At 42.4% G+C, this 21,143-nt stretch overlaps 1 protein-coding gene across 1 annotated transcript in view; it reads left to right on the top strand.

The window, feature by feature from the left end:
- Positions 1-224: 224 nt before the first annotated feature.
- Positions 225-21,143, top strand: part of LOC124597632 (chymotrypsin-1-like) — a 44,099-nt gene continuing 23,180 nt past the window's right edge. The window contains exons 1-4 of the mRNA XM_047135949.1: positions 225-330; positions 8,841-8,926; positions 11,119-11,216; positions 20,131-20,266. Of these exons, the coding sequence (XP_046991905.1) occupies positions 273-330; positions 8,841-8,926; positions 11,119-11,216; positions 20,131-20,266 (378 nt within the window). The 5' untranslated portion in view covers positions 225-272. The remainder of the gene's footprint in view (positions 331-8,840; positions 8,927-11,118; positions 11,217-20,130; positions 20,267-21,143) is intronic.

Genomic DNA, 21,143 nt, shown 5'->3' with positions numbered 1-21,143 from the left:
TTTTTATACCAACACTATATATACTTCGAAGGTGTTTCAGGGAGTTACACAACTTATACGAACGAGGCACTGTTAAACCAAGGTCAGTTTATCAAATAACTACTTAGATTTTTCGTAATATGGATAAGATGTAGAAGAAAGGTTATCTCCTCTTATCGAAGTACTGATTAACACTGCTCACGATCATATTTCGAGGATTTTGAAATCACTGCTATAAGAGTCAATCGAGTGGCAGGCCAGAACGGAGCAGCTGCTCAGAACAGAGGGAGGACATGCAGATGACGGCGTCGCTTGTACTGCTCCTGGTGGCAGCCGCAAACTGTGTGGCGGGTAAGTTAGTTTACGGCTCATTCATGAAGAATGCCTACCAGTTGCACTGAATTCCAGCCGCATGCATGTCCCACATGTCAGATGTGTAGTTGTACAAGATTAGTGTCTGCCGTGAGTGCGCAGTGTCGTGTTCATTTCGTCGATGGAGAGAGAGCAGGAAGTCCACTGACCTTAACGTCCTGCTCTGGAGGAAGAATCACCATCAACAGTAATGTTTATCACGTATCTACATCTACATGTACACCCGTACTCTACAACAAGGTGTGGAGTGCATGGCAGAATTAGCTTCCCTTTGTAGCATTTATGGGAATTCCTTTCGCTCTATTGCGGTATGGAACGCGGGAAGAATGACTGTTTAAATGCCTCTGTACAAACTGTAAGTAATATAATCCCTAAAGGAGCGATATGCAGTTTATTGTAGAATATTCCTAGAGTCATCTTCTAAAGCTGGTTCTTGAAACTTTCTACGTAGGCTCTCTCTGGAGAGTTGGAGTCTTTCCTCAGGTATCTGGCAGTTCATTTCTTCAGAAACCTGTCAACATTTGTGCTACTCATCTCCGTATACCTCCAATACGCCCTGTTAAGCCTGTTGGGCGTGGGTCCTATAAATTTGAGCACCATCTTAGGGGGGGCCCCGCAAGTGATTTGTACGCAATCTCCTTTGTAGACTGATTGCATTTCCTTAATATTCTACTGCGAAGGGGAAAGTTATAATGGGACTAGGACCCAGAGACTGACGCTGTTTGGGCCTCACTGGGGTCAGCCAGTGCCGGTCAGTGACCCGCGTGTTGAGTGGAGCGCCACCTCTTCCGCTTCGCGCCTTCCACATGACAAAACGAGACAATTCATCAGGAACTACCACGGCTGTTGGTTATGACACCGCGTCGTTGCCTCACTTCCAGATAATTTGGCGTGACACACAAACGTCAACATTAGCGCGAAGTCAGTGGAGAGTAGCAGCATTTAAGCCGACCCGAATTAGCGCGTCAACACTCACACAGCTGAGGCAGTTAGGTGACGTCGAGACAATGGTGCTCGGCAGCGTTCCGATGACGCAGACGCATCTACCACCACCAGGATACGAACTGCTGCCTCCTGCATAACTACCAGGGGGGCCACGGCAGCCACGCACTTTGCCGCCATCCACGGAGCACGACGTGAGGGTCCAGTCATCCCTGCCCTGTGCACACCGGCCACTGGAACGCGACGCAGCCTGGCTTCCTCGAAGTAGCCGGCACTGGCCACACCTTCACCGACAAGACAATCCGAGAATTCGATGACGCAAAAGTTGTAGCAGCAGCAGCAGGGCGTGCCGTCAGCAACAGGAGGTTGATGAACTGGGGATCAGCGAGGAGGAGATTAGCGCCTAACGTCTCGTCGATAAAGAGGTCATTAGAGGCGGAGAACAAACTAGAATTAGGGAAAAGGTGTGGAAGGTAATCGCCCGTGCCCTTTCAGTGGAGCCATTCCAGCATTTTGCTGAAGCTATTTAGGAACATCACGGAAAAACTATATCGGGAACAGAGCGAGCTGAGTTTCGCATGATCTCTGTTCGAAGAATTCATGTTGATTTTTATAGAGGAGGTTTTCGTTCTCCAAAAACGTCATAATTCATGAGCATCAAACATGTTCCATAATTCTACAAGAAACTGACATCAGAATGAGATTTTCACTCTACAGCGGAGTGTGCGCTGATATGAAACTTCCTGGCAGATTAAAACTGTGTGCCGGACCGAGATTCGAACTCGGGACCTTTGCCTTTCGCGGGCAAGTGGTAGAGCACTTGAAACTTCCTGGCAGATTAAAACTGTGTGCCGGACCGAGATTCGAACTCGGGACCTTTGCCTTTCGCGGGCAAGTGGTAGTGCACTTGAAACTTCCTGGCAGATTAAAACTGTGTGCCGGACCGAGACTCGAACTCGGAACCTTTGTCTTTCGCGGGCAAGTGGTAGAGCACTTGCCCGCGAAAGGCAAAGGTCCCGAGTTCGAGTTTCGGTCCGGCACACAGTTTTAATCTGCCAGGAAGTTTCAATTGACATCAGCATTATGGGTCTATAATTGTGTACATCTCTCCTATAGCCCTTCTTGAAAACGGGTATGACCTGCGCTGTTTTCTAGTAGCTAGGTAACCTTCGTTGTTCCTCCAGCGACCTACGATAAACTTCTGTTAGAAGGGCAGCAAGTTCTTAGCTATAATCTTTGAAGAGTCTGATTAGTATCTCATCTAGTGCTGAGGCCCTTTCACTAACTACTAAGCGACTGTAGTTGGTTCAGCCATCGGTTATCACAATATTTGCACTCTGATTCAAAGGAGGGGCCGTGTTACGACCTTTCACACTGAAACAATTTCGGATGAGCAGATTCAGTACTTCGGCCTTCTCTCTTTTGTCTTCCGTGTCGGTGCCACTATGGTCTCTAAGTGAATGAATACACTGTTTCGAACTGTTTCCAGATTTTAGGTAAGACCAAAACCTCTTAGGGCGTTTAGTCATATCAATTCGAAAAATTTTACTTAAAGAGTCATTGAAAGCTTCTCTCATTGCTCTCCTTACGATCATTTTCGCTCCGTTCAGCTTGTATTTGTCAACTAGGTTATGGCTTCTCTAGAATCTGAGATGAAACTCTCTTTGTTTAACGACCATCTGACGGGTGATTGAACCGTTTTCAAAGATCTGGAGGTCAGTACGCCCACGCAGCATTACATCTCCCCGCACCATAGCATAGCACCAAAACGATCATGTTCGGCAAAGTTTGTGGGTACATTATGTGTTACCACCTATCGCCGTATGACGGCACGTCAAACAGAACTAACATATTGTAATGCGTGAAAATTTATGATTTATTTTTAGTTGTACGACCAGTTCCGGCCAGACTCAGTTTTCCAGTATAGTCCTCGTTACTCTCTGGTGTTATACCAACACATCATAAAACCTGCTATTAACAAGAATTGTATTGTAAAATGATCTCTGACTGAAACCGGTCGTACAATTACAAATAAACAGCAGCTTTGCACGTTAGATAATATCATTTCTACGATTTATGGAAGCTTTGGAACACGACCAACAATTTTGTGGTTTGTCGGCGAGATTGTAATTCAATAAGAGATGGAAATGATCCCGAAAGGTAGTTGCAGAGAGTGGAAAATGAAACTTCATGGCAGATTACACTGCGTGCTGGACCGAGACTCGAACTCAGGACCATCGCCTTTCCTGTCAAGTGCTGTACCGTCTGAGCTACCCCACCACGACTCACGACCACGACCCCCCCCCCCCCCTTCTCACAGCCTTACTTCCACCAGTACCTCGTCTGCTGCCTTCTTTCCATGAGTGGAAGCCTTGCATGTTTCGCCGGAGAGCTTCTGTGAAATGTGGAAGGTAGAAGATGAAGTACTGGCGAAAGTGAGGCTTTGAGGATAGGTCCCGAGTTCGAGTCTCGGTCCGCCACACAGTTTTAATCTGCCAGAAGTTCCATGTCAGCGCACACTCCATTTCAGAGTGAAAATTCATTCTAGAGAGTGGATAATGCCTTGAAAACAGGTTATAACGTAACTATCAACAACAGTAAAAAAGAGTAAAGAAATGCAGCCAAATTAAAACAGCTGATGATGAAAATAGTAGACGAATTTTGCTATTTGGCAACGAAACAGCTGGTGATGGCAAAACTAGAGAGGATAGAGACTGGAGACTGGCAACAGCATCTAACATTCTGCGTGGTTTCTGTTTGTTCTAAGTCGTGTCTCCCTACCACTTTCGCGCAACGACGCTCTGAGCGTGTTTTTTAGGGAATTGACTAGTTTGAATCTGGGACCTGTTGCTGGTAAGGAGACGCCAGACCACACATGACATGTAGAGTTTAGAAGAGTTCAGTGAGACTAGTAATGATATAACCAAATACTTAATGATTTCAGCGTCAGCTCCACTGCACTTCCTGTAAAAGAATCTTAATACTAACTAAATTTAGTGGAAGGGGTCAAGGCTTTCCTATTTTTAGTTGGCTGGTAAAATAACGTCGAAAAAGCAGTTAAGTTTACCATTGGAAATTTTATTCTACTCACAAAACATTGTTTATAAATTGCACTATTGATAAAAGGAAATGTTTTAATACAGGATGATAAAAACCAACTGCGTTCAACAAAAATGTGAACGAATATTCCCTGAATGGGTTTACAAGTTCTACAATGGATCGAAGGATGACCTATGCCATATCACATCTATAATCTAGGTTTAAATTAAGTTTCACAAAAGAGAAAACTATCAAAAATGGTCTACAGTGACCCTCAATTATCTTTAATTACTTATCTAACATGTCGTAAGTTACAGTGGCTGATGTGGCTTCTCAATAATTATATAACAGAAAAATCATCGCGTTTCAGATTTTTACTTCAAGTAGCAAATGTGAACACCATGAGATTTAATTGACGATCGACACTAGTATTACGTAAAAAGGGGGTGTAACAGATTCAGACTTCTGCAGTTCTGAGTGAAGCTTTATGCGCTGTTATGCGGCATCGCATGCGTTCATTACCTTGTCGTTGCTTAGGCAGCGTCAGGGGGCGGCGGGCGGCGCAGCTCCATACAGCTCGCCATCTCGGAAGCAACTCCTCCTAACTTCTCCTTACTACAATTTACCGAAGTTGGTTAAAAAAAAAACCTATCTGGCTGTGTTTTCATCTGACCAATCAGGGTCTCAATGTTAACCTTAAGCTCTGCCTACAAAAATTCTGTCTATCCAATGAGAAACGTTATACTTTTCGTGGTGGGGCAATGTTTTTAACGTTTGCAACGTAACAGAGACGCGAAAAAGTCTCACGCTAAAACTTGCAGCTGGTGTGGCCCTTTTAGTGTTATCGTAAGATCTATACTGTTCTTCTGGAGGTCTCTATCTTTTTACATGGGCTGGGGGGTGGTCCTCGCGGTTGGCTGGCGACGTGGGTGTCTGTCCCTTATCGTAGGGCCTTCTAGCTTAACACGGTTCTGCTCTCGGCTTCTGTTCTCGTTTCTCCCTCGGAACTGCGTCTGTTTCATGGTGGGAAGGTATGATATGCATTTAGGCATTCTTGTGTAAGTCTGTGGTATTCCATTTGCTCACTCGTTAATCGTATTACTTTGGTTAATTTAACGTCACGATTTATTCGGAGCTATGTGACATACTGCTGGATTTGCTTATCATGTCAGGGTTTTCATGGAAGGTGTTGGATTTGCCTGACACCTTACAAGCAAGAATAGGGATTCTGAAAAAGAGAAGTTTGTTAATACGGAATATGAGTTTAAGTTTTACGAAGTATTTTCTGAAGGCTTTTATTCGGAGTGAAACCTTGCACTGAAGTGGAACGTTGTCGGTCAACTGTTCAGATGAAAAGAGTGCGGAAGTTTAGGAACGACTTGCTACGAAAGAAAGCTGAAAATTTGATAGTTGGATCAAACAATTAATCAGGAGATAAAAGAAAATAAGATTCTCATCAACCTGGAGATTGATTTAAATACCACAGTGCATTACTAGCCTTTCTTCTATTGGTTTTGGTATTCCTTTACCTTCCTTCCACATTTAACATGATTTACCTAATTATTTTATTTATTGACGCAGATTTCAAACCATAGCGCAGCTCGGCCAATTTTTTGTTAACAAACATTGCCATAGGTGAGGGAAGTGATAAGCGGCCATCAGGCGACAGTGAATCGAACTGCATAGAAAAAAATTTGTGACACAACAAATTAGAGCCAATACAGAGGCTTACCGACAATCATTCTTCCCTTGCACTATTCGGGAGTGGAATAGGGCTGGCGGGATCAGATAATGGTACTGAAAGTACCTTCCGCCACACACCATTAGGTGGCTTGTGGAGTATGATGTGGACGTAAATGTGAACTCGACTAAAAAAAAGTATCGGTCGACAGGACATATCCTGAGGTGTCAAGGAACCATTCATTTGGCAAAGGAGTGAAGTGTGGGGAGGTAAAAAATGTATGGGGAGAATAATAAGTGAATAAAGTAGGCAGGTTGAAAAGGATGCTTGGTGCGGTAGTTATGCAGACACGAAGAGGTTTTGCGCAAGACACACTAGTGAGGAGAGTTATATTCAAACAGTCTTCGGACTTGATGAAACATCGGAAGGAAAAGAGGAGGGTACATAGTAAGCGCACGTGGAAGTTTTGAGTCAAATGCGAGACGCTCGTATTGATCATGAGGTTATCATATTGCAGTTGTTATGACTGTACTGAACAACTTGTTTATCTATTCTCTGGATCACGTTTAAATGTAAATTTGTTCGTTGAACTGCGGGGGCAGCTTCCTGTCAAACGCATTTCTCGTATGCCCTCTAGCGACACGATGCTGGTTGAAACAACAGCGGGAGACATTAAAGCTCCGGAACTCTAGGCCATTAGGACCTGCTGTAAATGAGAGCTGAAGATGGTCATTTCTGGTCGAAAACGGTAGTCTAAGGACCAAAAGGTTTTCTGATCCATGACAGAAATTAATGATATTTATTCTTCTTGAATAGCACAATTCTGGTTGCAAAAATATTGCATTAATGACGCATTTCGTCTCTTTAGGACATCAGATTGTCAACTACTGAGGAACATGCGTAGAACTATTATGCTAAGGAATAAGCATGTGTCCAGGCGGAGCTAACTGGCGCGTGTGCTTATTCCACATCATAACTGTTCTACAAACGTCTCTCAATCCATGTTAGTCTTATGACGCCCTAGAAAGGCGAAACGATTCATTAAAGCAATATTTCCGCAACCAAGACTGTTGCATTCAAGAATAATCTTTATATGGTTACTGTACCAGTCGGCCAGATGGAGCGGGAGATGTTTTATATCAAACTCTGTGCCCGATGCTTCGCTCGCGTTGACTGTATGATCTGCAGATGTTTTTCTTTTTTTTGTTTTATTTAATAAAATTTTTATGTTGTTCACAAACTGCAACAATTCTGAAACTTCCAGGCAGATTAAAACTGTGTGCCCCACCGAGACTCAAACTCGGGACCTTTGCCCTTCGCGGGCAAGTGCTCTACCACCTGAGCTACCGAAGCACGACTCACGCCCGGTCCTCACAGCTTTACTTCTGCCTGTATCTCGTCACAGTTTTAATCTACCAGGAAGTTTCATATCAGCACACACTTCGCTGCGGAGTGTAAATCTCATTCTTGCAACAATTCTGTTTTTCACCCCAATTAACGCAATATAAGCACGGTCTTTTCCGAGCGTACTTCTGAGCACAAAGCGATTCTGGCAGCTGGAGTACAAAGTTTTTGTTAATCATGGCTTTTGGGTTCTTGCGCAGATACTTCCATAACAACTTTCATCCCAAGACAAATATTTCTTTATATCTAACAGAGAATTGAAATATAAATTTTCATAAATTTAGGTTTAAAATTTTTTTAATGCAACGAAATATTTTCTTAAAAATTTTCACCCCTACTGCACTTTCTTAGGGGTTAAATTTCAAGAAACACCTATTTTTTTATTGCTAACCTAGAAGTCAGATACCATCTTTCAAAAATGTATCCTTAAAAATCCTTTAGTAGGTCTTTATCAATTACTTATTTTCAAAAAAAAAGTTTCACCCACTGTCTTACTTAGTGGTTGAATTCCCAAAAAATACTGTAACACGTATTTTTTTATTTTCTGACTGAGAAACCAAATGCAATATTTGGTAAGTCTAGCTTTAAAATTCCCTTAATAGTGACATACTTTCGAAAAGCCTTTCATCCCCTATTTCATCCACTTAGGAGTGGAATTTCGAGAATCCCTTATTAAACCATGCCTACAGTATAAAACCTACACCCTCCCCAAACTTCAAGTTTCTGTCCTTAATGGTTTCGGCTGGGCGATGATGAGTTAGTGAATAAGTCTGACCCTATTTTTACCCCGTTAGAGGTTGATTTTCAAAAAACAGTTAAACACATATTTTTTATTACTAACTGAGAAGCCAAATTAAAATTTTCGTAGATTTAGCTTTAAAAATGCTTTCATAATAAACATTTTCATAAAAAAACTCGTCCCCTATTTCACCCCCTTAGAGGTTCAATTTCCAGAAATACTGAAACATGTATTTTTATTTGTGTCCAAGAAGTCAGATATCAATGTTCACACATGTAGCCTTAAAAATACTTTAGTAGTTTTTTAAAATAATGACATATTATTCAAAAAAAGCTTTCTCCCAATATTTCAGCCATATAGCGCTAAATTTCCTAAAATGCTAAAACCGGTATTTCTTTATATTTCTGATCGGGAAACCAAATTCCAATTTTTGTATGTCTACCTTCAAAACCGCCTTAATAGTGACATTTTTTAAAAATCCTGCGTCCCCCATTTTATCGCCTTAGGGTTGGAATTTCGAAAAGTCCCTTCTTAAACGACGCCTTTAGTATAAGATCGATACTCTGTCCAAGTTTCAAGTTTCCGTTCTTAGCGATCAGTGAGGACACTGTCCTTTATATGTATTGTTTATTGTACTCTAGAAGACAATTGTTGTCATACGATGCTCTGCTCTGATTGTTCCAGGTGGAACAGCGCCTCGTGCTGTGTCCGTAGTGAATGGCCGCATAATCAACGGTGAGCCCGCTGCTGTGGGGGAGTTCCCTGCGCAGGTGAGTCCAGACTCCTACGTAGGCCGAAAGGCGCTGCCTCACTGTGCCACATACGTAGGCTACAAGTAGCGCAACTGTAACACAAAATTATATCAGCCCTTTGAAAAGGTACGCTGTTCATTTCACTGTACGTTACGCCTCCCATATTAGAGCGAATAGCCACCACTCACTGAATAACTGCCTTTTATACGAGGGCTTTTTCTTTTTCAAGGTCCGGTCGGTCGCGAAATAAACCACAATGAGAATCAGAAATGTTTTATTTGCAACGTTTAGGTACACTTTCCAACTACTTCTCCACATAGCAGCCGCTGCGACATTTGTGGTAGCATGATACCAACTTTCCAATACCCTCAGCATAGAAGGCAGCCGCCTGTGCTTTCCGCCAATTCTCTACTCTCGTATGCAAACCGCCGTCTTTGCCAACACTCTGTCCTCGAAACCAGCTGTTCACTTGAGCAAAGAGATGAAGATCAGAGGCAGCTAAGCCCGGACTGTATAGCGTGAGGTGGAACGCTTCCCACCGAAAACGCTCCAGGAGCATCATTGTTGCAGCTGCAGTGTGAGACCAACCATTGTTACGTAGGACGATGCCTGATGACAACATTCCTCTTCGCTTGTTCTGAATTGCCCTTAGTACACGATTTTCTCGAAACGCCTGATCCACTCGCTGAACAAGATCATCATTTGACAATCGCTTCCTTTCCTGAGCGCCTGCACTATGAACGTCTGTACGCGCTGCTTCCAAATTCCTGCACCACTTTCGAACTTTACTGTCATGCATGACAGTTACGTTATGTGGGTTGTGTGAAATCAGGCGGAACACCTCAGCATGAAGAAATCGAACGACAGCAGGCACTTTTCACTTGGTGGGAGACTCTGTTGTTCTGTTGTTGTTGTTGTGGTCTTCAGTCCTGAGACTGGTTTGATGCAGCTCTCCATGCTACTCTATCCTGTGCAAGCTTTTTCATATCCCAGTACTTACTGCAACCTACATCCTTCTGAATCTGCTTAGTGTATTCATCTCTTGGTCTCCCCCTACGATTTTTACCCTCCACACTGCCCTCCAATACTAAATTGGTGATCCCTTGATGCCTCTCTGTTGTTCTATGCAACTTAAAAATACTCACTGCATACTTAGGACTGAAAACTGCAATGTGACGTGATCGACAGGTATACTCAACACATCTGCACAAAGCTTCATTAGATTTTCACTGTGGTTTTAACTTCGCTCCTCGCGTGTTTTATCCCGCCAATGTGCAGCTGTTCCATGTGATAAGCATTCTGAATGTCTATGGAAGTCTCATAAAGACGTGTCCATCCAAAGCGTTAAGTCACTCTTTTGTCTGAATGATTAATGTTGATCTTGCATTTCTGCAGCATCGAACATAATCGATAGTGTGTTTTACGTACTCTGATCTTTTCCTGTCCCTTCAGTTTCCCCTCTACAGCCTCCAAATTAACAGTTCTTCAATGATTAATGTGTTATTTCCCATGCAACTAGTTTCCTAGGGATTTCTTACTTGTTCGCCATAGTGCTGTTCAGTCCATTAGACGTTCATGATAATCCACTCACGATGTGTGATCTTTCTTCTTATGTAGTTAAAAATCTTCTGTCTTATTTCTCGTTGTACGAATATCAGTGTAGGTATAAAGGAAATTCGCATGGATTTAAAAGTTACTTACTAGCCATTTAATAATGTTTTCCAGTCCGACACCACGTAAATTTTTTTATATGCTAGGAACAGTGCAGAACTCTATCCAATACCTCCTGGAACAATAAATCTGTCTATAAAACTTAACTAAACAGATGGAAAACTGAAGTGATGTGTTTTACCTCGTAACGTTTGTCGCGGATATGATCTGTAATACATAGATCGCTGAATTTCACAATTACCATAGCTCCAAAAAATTTTCTGAAACATTTATCCACTTGCAGATGTGATTACACATCATAAAAAATTCACTGACCCTAACCGGTCGATCACGGTTGCCAGCAAGATCTACTGTTCTCACAAGTGCAAGCTACTGACATCATCGTAACAACGTTATCAGTAACAAGTACGCATTCTACTGTGAAAAATTTGATCGACACAGCAGCTGCATTGGAATACTGGGCAAGAAACCTGAACACTTTCCTGTTTTCCCACCTTACTGTACCCAAGTGCTAATGATGCAGGTGTTTGGTGTTGCAGCTGTCCTTGCAGAGGAATGGTCGCCATTCGTGCGGAGCGTCTATCCTAAACGAGAACTGGGCCCTCACTGCTGCTCACTGCGTGGATGGGCTCGACAGGTGAGTGCATCTCTGAATGGCTGAGTACCGAGCAACTAATGCCCACAACTGTGAAGTTACAAACACTGGGCGACTTTTCGTTGACCTTCGACAACAATATCTGAATGACATCCAACAGATATTAAAAATGCTTGTAACCCTACAACCTAGTGCCTCAAATATTTTTTGAGTTCCTTCAATGAAAACATTCTTTTTAAGTATATGTATTTATGAATTTTTGTCAGTAATTAGAGTTTCTGAAAATATAATTTATGCCAACAGAAAATTAAGAAATAATTATCTCAAATCGTTGTAGTAAACATGGTGGCGACCTCAGGGAGATTTATAGTGTACTAAACCATCGAGATAAAAGAAAGGGAGATGGCGCTTGTTTTGAAGCCAGAGTTGACGCGGTCTGCCGCCATTTTAAACAGACCAAAACATTAGCAGACTGCTGTTTACGATTGCTTCTTGTTCATTATTTCTGTTGTGTGCACGCAACAGCTGTTTTGAATACTAAAAATTATAGCGCTTACGTGAAAAACACAGTGTCAGGAAGGCAATTTCGAACCTTTTTCTGTCCTTGAATGAGTATTTGCCCTAGCAATACGACAAAACTGGGTTCCTTAAAGTAACTTATTTTTCTTTGATATATTTCGAATAACCAACGAGAGACGGTTGTGATGTGAAAAGGATGCTTTCGTAATCCATTTAATTCCACTTCTACTGTATTTGAATTGATTGACTATGGAGCTGAACTCCAAAACCAAAGCTTATTTGCTTTCTGATCACGTTTTCAACTTTCAGCTCGTATGCACAACATTTTAATATTCGCGTTTGTAAAAAAAAGTTACCTGCGCATGTTTTGCTAGCCCATAAACGTGTGCGCTGTGAAAGGAAGAAAGGCATGCTGTCGTATCTTGTTCATGTCAACAAACTGAACGATTATTGAAATGTCAACGAAACAGAACTGCACAGGGGTCGATAGGCAATCTGATGTCAAGGGACAGAAATAAAATGATTCAAATGGCTCTGAGCACTATGGGACTTAACATCTGAGGTCAGCAGTCCCCTAGAACTTAGAACTACTTAAACCTAACTAACCTAAGGACATCACACACATCCATGCCCGAGGCAGGATTCGAACCTGCGACCGTAGCGGTCGCGCGGTTCCAGACAGAAGTGCCTAGAACCGCTCGGCCACACAGGCCGGCGACAGAAATAAAACCACTACAGTAAACGTAAACAGTGCAAGCATAGTTCATTTATACAAAAGAAAATATTGCTTGAACGGCAACACTTAAGACTGAAATGTGAGTCCTTTAAACTTTAGATTACGATCGGATCGAAGAGTACACCCGTAAACGAGACAAGCTAGCATTTTTGACGAAATGCACCCGACGCTATTTGGGACGCGACCACGAAATTCAGTAGATATCCCCAATGGTCGAAACTGGGCACGAACAAATCAGTGACGTCACGTGGATGTACCATCGCGGTGAACCACGGAGGCATAATTGCGGTGAACCTAATATTTTGGACTATATAAGATGGCAAATGTCGGCTTCAAATTTGTGTCGTAATGACAACACCCTTAGCTTTTTACCTCCATGTACGAAACACAAAGAATAGCTTCCATGAAACAATAACACCGTTATTGTTACGAGCAGCCGTAGAAGTGAAGGCAGAGAGGAGTTGCCCAGCATATGTGTATCGGCGCGCAGATGTCAAACGAGGATTGTGCTGTAAACGGTATTATAATATGTGGCAAGGCGTAAATATAAGTAAGCGAGTATGGGCACAGGACATGGTCGCAGGGAGATTTTGGAATTAATGAAAAAATACTGTGTGGCCCACATTTATTCAAGCTGCTCGCTGATCAGGAAGAGCTGTTTGCCAATAATGAATTTCATAATAAGCCTTATGTCGCACCAGAAGCAACTGATCACAAAGTAAGTTCCAGCCAGTATATTTTTAGCCGTGTAATAGGCATGCCAGCGTGACAGTAACTTTTTTGAAACGTTAGAGTGTGCTTAGTCAATGTATGAACTTTGCGAGTGGTAGTTCATTGACCCAAGTCGTTAACCATCAGCAACGTCCTAACCTCTTCACCATATATTCCGATAAAGTTTTTAGGGCATCATTTGAAAAATAGTAAGTAAAGAACATTAAATAAATTTGCCCACGTTTATGCAAACATCCAAACGGACAGCATTACCCTGATTTACGGTTTTCGAGAAGCGTTGCTACTCCTTGCACGTTATCGTTATTCGTGATGGTAATTACAATTAACATCATTGTACACTGATGTGCCAAAACATTATGACCATCTGTTTAATAGCTTGTTTGTCCATCTTTAGAACTAAATACATCGCTGATTCTGCGTATCAGGGATCCGACAGTCTGTTGGTAGGTTTGTGGAGAGTACGTGGCATTAGAAGTCTATGCACAGGTGATGTAATTCGCATAAATAACGTGCCGCTAATATGCGTACGAGGTGATAGTGCCAGATAGCGACCCAGATGGGGTCCATACGATTTATATCAGGCGAGTATGGTAGCCGAGACATTAACGTGCGTTCACTATAATTCTCCTAAGATCACACGGTTCTGACTCAGAGATACGGACAATTAGACTACTGAAAGATAACATCGCCATCAGGGAAGACGACATCAAGCGTGGAGTTATGCAGTTGGTTCGTAGCTGTCAGCGTGACTTCGATTACTACCACGGGTCCCAACAAATGGCAGGAGAATGCCTCCCATAGCATAATACTGCTCCCACCAGCCTGCGTTCGAGGGCGGGCTGCACATTTCGAGCCGCCGTTCGCCTCGATGACGGGATTTGTAGAGATGACCATCGACCTAATGTAGCAAAAATGTGATTCACCCCAACAACCGACACTTTTCCATTGATCGACGTTCGAAATCCGATGGTCCCGTGCCCACTGCAATCGTCGTCGGGTCAACACGTGAGCTCGTGGGGGCGGTCAACTGCGGAGCTCCGTGTTGAAGAGTGTACGATAGGTGATGTGCTCCGAAACACTTGTGCGTGCACCAGCATTGTGCTCTTTCGGTAGGGATGCCACAGATCACTATCTCCCCAACTTTACAGAGAAGACAAGCCTCCGAACACCACGTGCTGTGAAGAGTCGTGTATGTCCAACCATTTAGCGCCTAGTAGTAGTTTCACTCACTGTCCTACCCCTTTCCGTAGATGCTGACGACAGTAAAACGTGGACATTCGAGCAGCTTCGCCATTTTCGAGATACTCGTTCAAAGGTTATATCTAATAATAATCTGCCGTCGCTATGGTGATCACCCGTCCTTGTCTGATCGGCTTACATGCTTTTGTTATCGTCTCACGTGCCATCAACGCCACCAGATGGCATACAACGTTGCGGTGGGCAGTCATCATAATGTTTTGGCTTACCAGTGTGTACTAAATTAACGTCTTTAGCGTTCACGTTAGACGTGTTTTCTGTATCTAAGCACACGAGAGTGCGCATTGTTCCGCAGCTGCATTGTCATTCTTGCCGAGTATTTGCGCGATTTCAAAGTCATTACAGGCATTTATCAAATATAGCTTTTGCTCTTTTTGGTACTGGCGTTCGCTTTTATTCTGCAATCCGAATTCATTCAGACATTTTCTATACAGGATTACGGCTAACGACGTTGAATTTTTAACTTACTACTATGTTTTAGATTAGATCGTTGTTGTGCACAATAAACACTCGTGTGATAACGATCAAATTTTAATTACCAATATTCAATCAGTAAGCACTGATTTTCGGATTTGACGGCTTGTTTCCATTAATTAGGGAACATTAGGAACACGTGTCACAAAAAAACTTTTGTACGCTCAACAGTACAGGTATGTTCCATGTTATTTTTTTCATAAGGACAAAGTGTAAGTACTATTGGACAATCTATTACGGACAGTCAAATGAAAAGGAGACAAGTCATAAAAGAGTAAGTAAACTGTTCGTTATTTCAAAATTAATCGCGTTAACCGTTAATCCATTTATCCCACTGTGATTCAAGTCGTTCGATACCTTCATGGAAAAATGTTTGCAGTTGGAAACGGCTCGTCCAGGTGTTGGCAACGTTGTTTCAATTAGGATGCAGAATATTTGCTGGGAAGCCTTTCCATTTCCTCCATTAAGTCCCGATCTTCCCCCGTGTGATGTACGTTGTTTAGAGTTGGCCACAGAAGATTTGCTGGGCATCCTCTAAACATCCTCCATTAAGCCGCGATCTCTCCCCAAGTGATTTATGTATTTTCGGAGCCCTAAAGGAAGACATCTGTGGCGTTGCTTCGTTACGAGGAGGTGCACGCCTGGGTAAAATCATGGTTCCGTAGCAACCACAAATATTTATCCATGAAGGCATTGACCGCCTTCTTTCTCAGTGGGATTCATGTATTAACAGTTCTGGCGATTACTGTTGAAATAATTTGAGTGCCCCTTACATATAGTAATCAGATGTCTGTAGTTATTTTCTACATGGGAGTTAGACTCTTTTAACAATCAGGGGACCGAGTGAGGTGGCGCAATGGTTAGCACGCTGGACTCGCACTCGGGAGGACGACAGTTCAAACTATAGCTGCTGGTAAACTATCGATATATTGACATTTTTTCAAACGATATCGATATATGTTCGGGAGGTATCTTACCACGACATGTCGATATCAGTATGGCCATATCAAAAGCCGTTATTTTTATTTTATATTGTATTGTTTTCACAATTTTCGGTACGTATTTTACGTTGTTCTTTTGATATTGTTGCAGAACATAATTTTTCTGTCACTGCGTGAAGGAGTCTTCCTACTTTTTGAGCTTTCAACACGTGCAGTCTTTGTCTTTGCTTGTGTGAAGCAAGGATATATGGTGCGAAAGAGTCCGATTGCGCTGGGGGGTGGCGGTATGAATGGAATAAAAGATGTCCGATGTGAAGAAATAGCATAACATTTGGGTTAAAAAGCGATTTTTAGCGTAACTAGCGTATCATTTCTTCACATCAGCACTCTTCAAAAACAGTTGCTGAAAATGATGAACAGAAATGTAAATGACGAGACTGGTCTTTCCGGTGGGCCGAGACGTGTGAGGAAATGCTGACGTAATCGGCGCTATCAACAGAAGCTGCAACGCTTAGCTTCACCACGCAGTTTTGACACTACAATTGCTAGGACGCTGGCGTTGGCGGAAATGAAAAAAAATATCATGAAGTGTTCCGGACAAATTCTATATGTGACGAAACGGAACGACGGACCCATCGGACACCTTTTACTGTGCCACTTACATGCACTTACCGTTGTTAGCAAAGTGCTTATCGCCAAGCATGAAGGTGTATCGTTTTCCTTTCAGTTCTTGCTCTAATGTGGATAAGCAGCCTCCTAGGTTGTTGATGCACAGAATATCTAAAGCAAATCAATACTCAAATACACACCTTTAAAAGCGGCAATATATTTACAATGTGAAGCCGATATTTTTGTGAGTCGGTACTTTGATATTTTTGCCGCCCTTAATCGGGCAGGTAGGTTAGAAAACTTAAAAAGGGAAATGGATAGGTTAAAGTTAGATATAGTGGGAATTAGTGAAGTTCGGTGGCAGGAGGGACAAGACTTTTGGTCAGGTGAATACAGGGTTATAAATCCAAAATCAAATAGAGGTAATGCAGGAGTAGGTTTAATAATGAATAAAAAAATAAGAGTGCAGGTAAGCTACTACAAACAGCATAGTGAACGCATTATTGTCGCTACGATAGACACGAAGCCCACACCTGCTACAGTAGTACAAGTTTATATGCCAACTAGCTCTGCAGATGATGAAGAAATTGATGAAATTTATGATGAGATAAAATAAATTATTCAGGTAGTGAAGGGAGACGAATATTTAATAGTGATGGGTGACTGGAATTAGAGAGTAGGAAAAGGGAGAGAAGGAAACATAGTAGGTGAATATGGATTGGGGGAAAGAAATGAAAGAGGAAGCCGTCTGGTAGAATTTTGCACAGAGCATAACTTATTCATAGCTAACACTTGGTTCAAGAACCATAAAAGAAGGTTGTACACATGGAAGAATCCTCGAAATATTAGAAGGTATCAGATAGATTATATAATGGTAAGACATAGATTTAGGAACCAGGTATTAAATTGTAAGACATTTCCAGGGGCAGATGTGGACTCTGATCACAATCTATTGGTTATGAGCTGTAGATTAAAACTGAAGAAACTGCAAAAAGGTGGGAATTTAAGGAGATGGGACCTGGATAAACTGAAAGAACCAGAGGTTGTACAGAGTTTTAGGGAGAGCATAAGGGAACAATTGTCACTAATGGGGGAAAGAAACACAGTAGAAGAAGAATGGGTAGCTCTGAGGGCTGAAGTAGTGAAGGCAGCAGAGGATCAAGTAGGTAAAAAGACGAGGGCTAGTAGAAATCTTTGGGTAAGAGAAGAAATATTGAATTTAATTGATGAAAGGAGAAAATACAAAAATGCAGTAAATGAAGCAGGCAAAAAGGAATACAAACGTCTCAAAAATGAGATCGACAGGAAGTGCAAAATGGCTAAGCAGGGATGGCTAGAGGACAAATGTAAGGATGTAGAGGTTTATCTCACTAGGGGTAAGATAGATACTGCCTACAGGAAAATTAAAGAGACCTTTGGAGAAAAGAGAACCACTTGTATGAATATCAAGAACTCAGATGGAAACCCAGTTCTAAGCAAAGAAGGGAAAGCAGAAAGGTGGAAGGAGTATACAGAGGGTCTATACAAGGGCGACATACTTGAGGACAATATTCTGGAAATAGAAGAGAATGTAAATGAAGACGAAATGGGAGATAGGATACTGCGTGAAGAGTTTGACAGAGCACTGAAAGACCTGGGTCGAAACAAGGCCCCGGGAGTAGACAACATTCCATTAGAACTACTGACGGCCTTGGTAGAGCCAGTCCTGACAAAACTCTACCATCTTGTGAGCAAGATGTATGAGACAGGCGAAATGACCTCAGACTTCAAGAAGAATATAATAATTCCAATCCCAAAGAAAGCAGATGTTGACAGATGTGAAAATTACCGAACTATCAGTTTAATAAGCCACAACTGCAAAATACTAACACGAATTCTCTACAGACGAATGGAAAAACTAGTAGAAGCCGACCTTGGGGAAGATCAGTTTGGATTCCGTAGAAATATTGGAACACGTGAGGCAATACTGACCTTACGACTTATCTTAGAAGAAAGATTAAGGAAAGGCAAACCTACGTTTCTAGCATTTGTAGACTTAGAGAAAGCTTTTGACAATATTGACTGGAATACTCTCTTTCAAATTCTAAAGGTGGCAGCGATAAAATCCAGGGAGCGAAAGGCTATTTACAATTTGTATAGAAACCAGATGGCAGTTATAAGAGTCGAGGGGTATGAAAGGGAAGCAGTGGTTGGGAAGGGAGTGAGACAGGGTTGTAGCCCCTCCCCGATGTTATTCAATCTGTATATTGAGCAAGCAATAAAGGAAACAAAAGAAAAGTTCGGAGTAGGTATTAAAATCCATGGAGAAGAAATAAAAACTTTGAGGTTCGCCGATGACATTGTAATTCTGTCAGAGACAGCAAAGGACTTGGAAGAGCAGTTGAACGGAATGGACAGTGTCTTGAAAGGAGGGTATAAGATGAACATCAACAAAAGTAAAACGAGGATAATGGAACGTAGTCGAATTAAGTCGGATGATGCTGAGGGAATTAGATTAGGAAATTAGACACTTAAAGTAGTAAAGGAGTTTTGCTATTTAGGGAGCAAAATAACTGATGATGGTCGAGTAGAGAGGATATAAAATGTAGAATGGCAATGGCAAGGAAAGCGTATCTGAAGAAGAGAAATTGGTTAACATCGAGTATAGACTTAAGTGTCAGGAACTCATTTCTGAAAGTATTCGTATGGAGTGTAGCCATGTATGGAAGTGAAACATGGACGATAAATAGTTTGGACAAGAAGAGAATAGAAGCTTTCGAAATGTGGTGCTACAGAAGAATGCTGAAGATTATATGGGTAAATCACATAACTAATGAGGAGGTGTTGAATAGAATTGGGGAGAAGAGGAGTTTGTGGCACAACTTGACAAGAAGAAGCGACCGGTTGGTAGGACATGTTCTGGGGCATCAAGGGATCACAAATTTAGCATTGGAGGGCAGCGTGGAGGGTAAAAATCATAGAGGGAGACCAAGAGATGAATACACTAAGCAGATTCAGAAGGATGTAGGTTGCAGTAAGTACTGGGAGATGAAAAAGCTTGCACAGGATAGAGTAGCATGGAGAGCTGCATCAAACCAATCTCAGGACTGAAGACCACAAGAACAACAACAAGAACATATCTATATGTCGATACTCTTTTCGATGTCGGATTCACAATATTTTTAAAAAAATATCAGTAGCCCTAGTTCAAACCGGCATCCGGCCATCCCGATTTAGGTTTTCTGTCATTTCCCTAATTCCCATCAGGCACGTGCTGGGATGGTTCCTTTGGAAACGCACGCCGACTTCCTTTCCCATCCTTCTCTAATCCAATGGACCGATCACCTCGTTGTTTTGTCCTCTTCGCCAAAACAGCCAACCAACCAACCAACCAACAAGCAAGCAATCAGGGATATGGAGCCGGCCGCTGTGGCCGAGGGGTTGTAGGCGCTTCAGTCTGGAACCGCGCGACAGCGACGGTCACAGGTTCGAATCCTACCTCTGGCATGGTTGTGTGTGATGTCATTAGGTTAATTAGGTTTAAGTAGTTCTAAGTTCTAGGGGACTGATGACCTCAGATGTTAAATCCCACGGTGCTCAGAGCCATTTTAACAATTTTTGTGTGATATGGATGGGGATGATTGCTGATGTGTTCTGAATCGGTGGTAGTAGCTGTACGGAATACATCGCTCCATTCTGCTGTCTGCAGTGACATCGTTCTGGAGGTGTTGGCGGGCACCATCACGCTGGATGAGGGAGGCACGCGCCACGCCGTGGAGTCCTTCACGATGCACCCGCAATACAACGAGTCTGACTCCTGGGTCAACGACATCGCTCTACTGAGGGTGCGTATCCGGCAGTTAAGGATCTGTTGTTGCGTATGTCGGCTATCACATTCGTAGGTGTAAGGTGAATCATCTCACAGTACAGTTAAAGATAACTGTGTGTCTAAATGTTCCAACATTGATCACTACTACCGACTTTCTAATAAGACGAAATTGTTCGTTATTATTTAATAAATGTGCCAAACCTACATTTCTAATTACTATGTAATCTAGTAGTTGTTACTATTTTTCAATGAAAGTGTTAATGAAAAGGAATGAAAGGATAACATTGACGGCTGGGATTCCTCACCTGGGAAAGTTTGGCAGCCGAGTTAAAGTCTTTTCAGCTGACGCCACATTGTGCGAACGATAATGATGGAATGGTGATGTGGACAACACCCAGTCCCCATTCGCGTTACGAAATTTCCTCTCTTAGACACTGCGTAGGTGATCATTCAATGATCATTCAAACATATCTCGTCGTACAACGCGCACTTTAGCAAGTGAATAGCTCATATTAGTGTTTCTGGGATGCCCAATTTCTCTTAATAGCACATTTTCGTGCGATTCTGCGTGTTATCTCGTTAGTGGGCAAGCATCAGACTTTCATGCGTTCATTTATTTAGCAATTTTCATTATCCAATAACGCAGGGCAGGCAGAGTACAAGAAGCACCAATGTGGTGAATTAACCGTCCTGGAGTCATTTTGTTCTGAAGCTCCAGGGCGAAGGGGTAAGTGGAGGGAAAACCCAGCTCTGTTTATCTACCAGGGCACACCCTGGGAATTATGAGGATACCCTGTGTCTCGCAATATTGCCATGAATTTCTCTTCATTGCAGTACAAATCGTGATAGAAAACGTAATATTACTTCGGGTGCAGAAGATTTCTCCACGAGTG

This window comes from Schistocerca americana, chromosome 1, assembly GCF_021461395.2.
Source record: "Schistocerca americana isolate TAMUIC-IGC-003095 chromosome 1, iqSchAmer2.1, whole genome shotgun sequence".
Taxonomy (NCBI): domain Eukaryota; kingdom Metazoa; phylum Arthropoda; class Insecta; order Orthoptera; family Acrididae; genus Schistocerca; species Schistocerca americana.
Note: the sequence above shows the minus strand (reverse complement) of the source record. Positions and strands in the feature narration are given on the sequence as shown.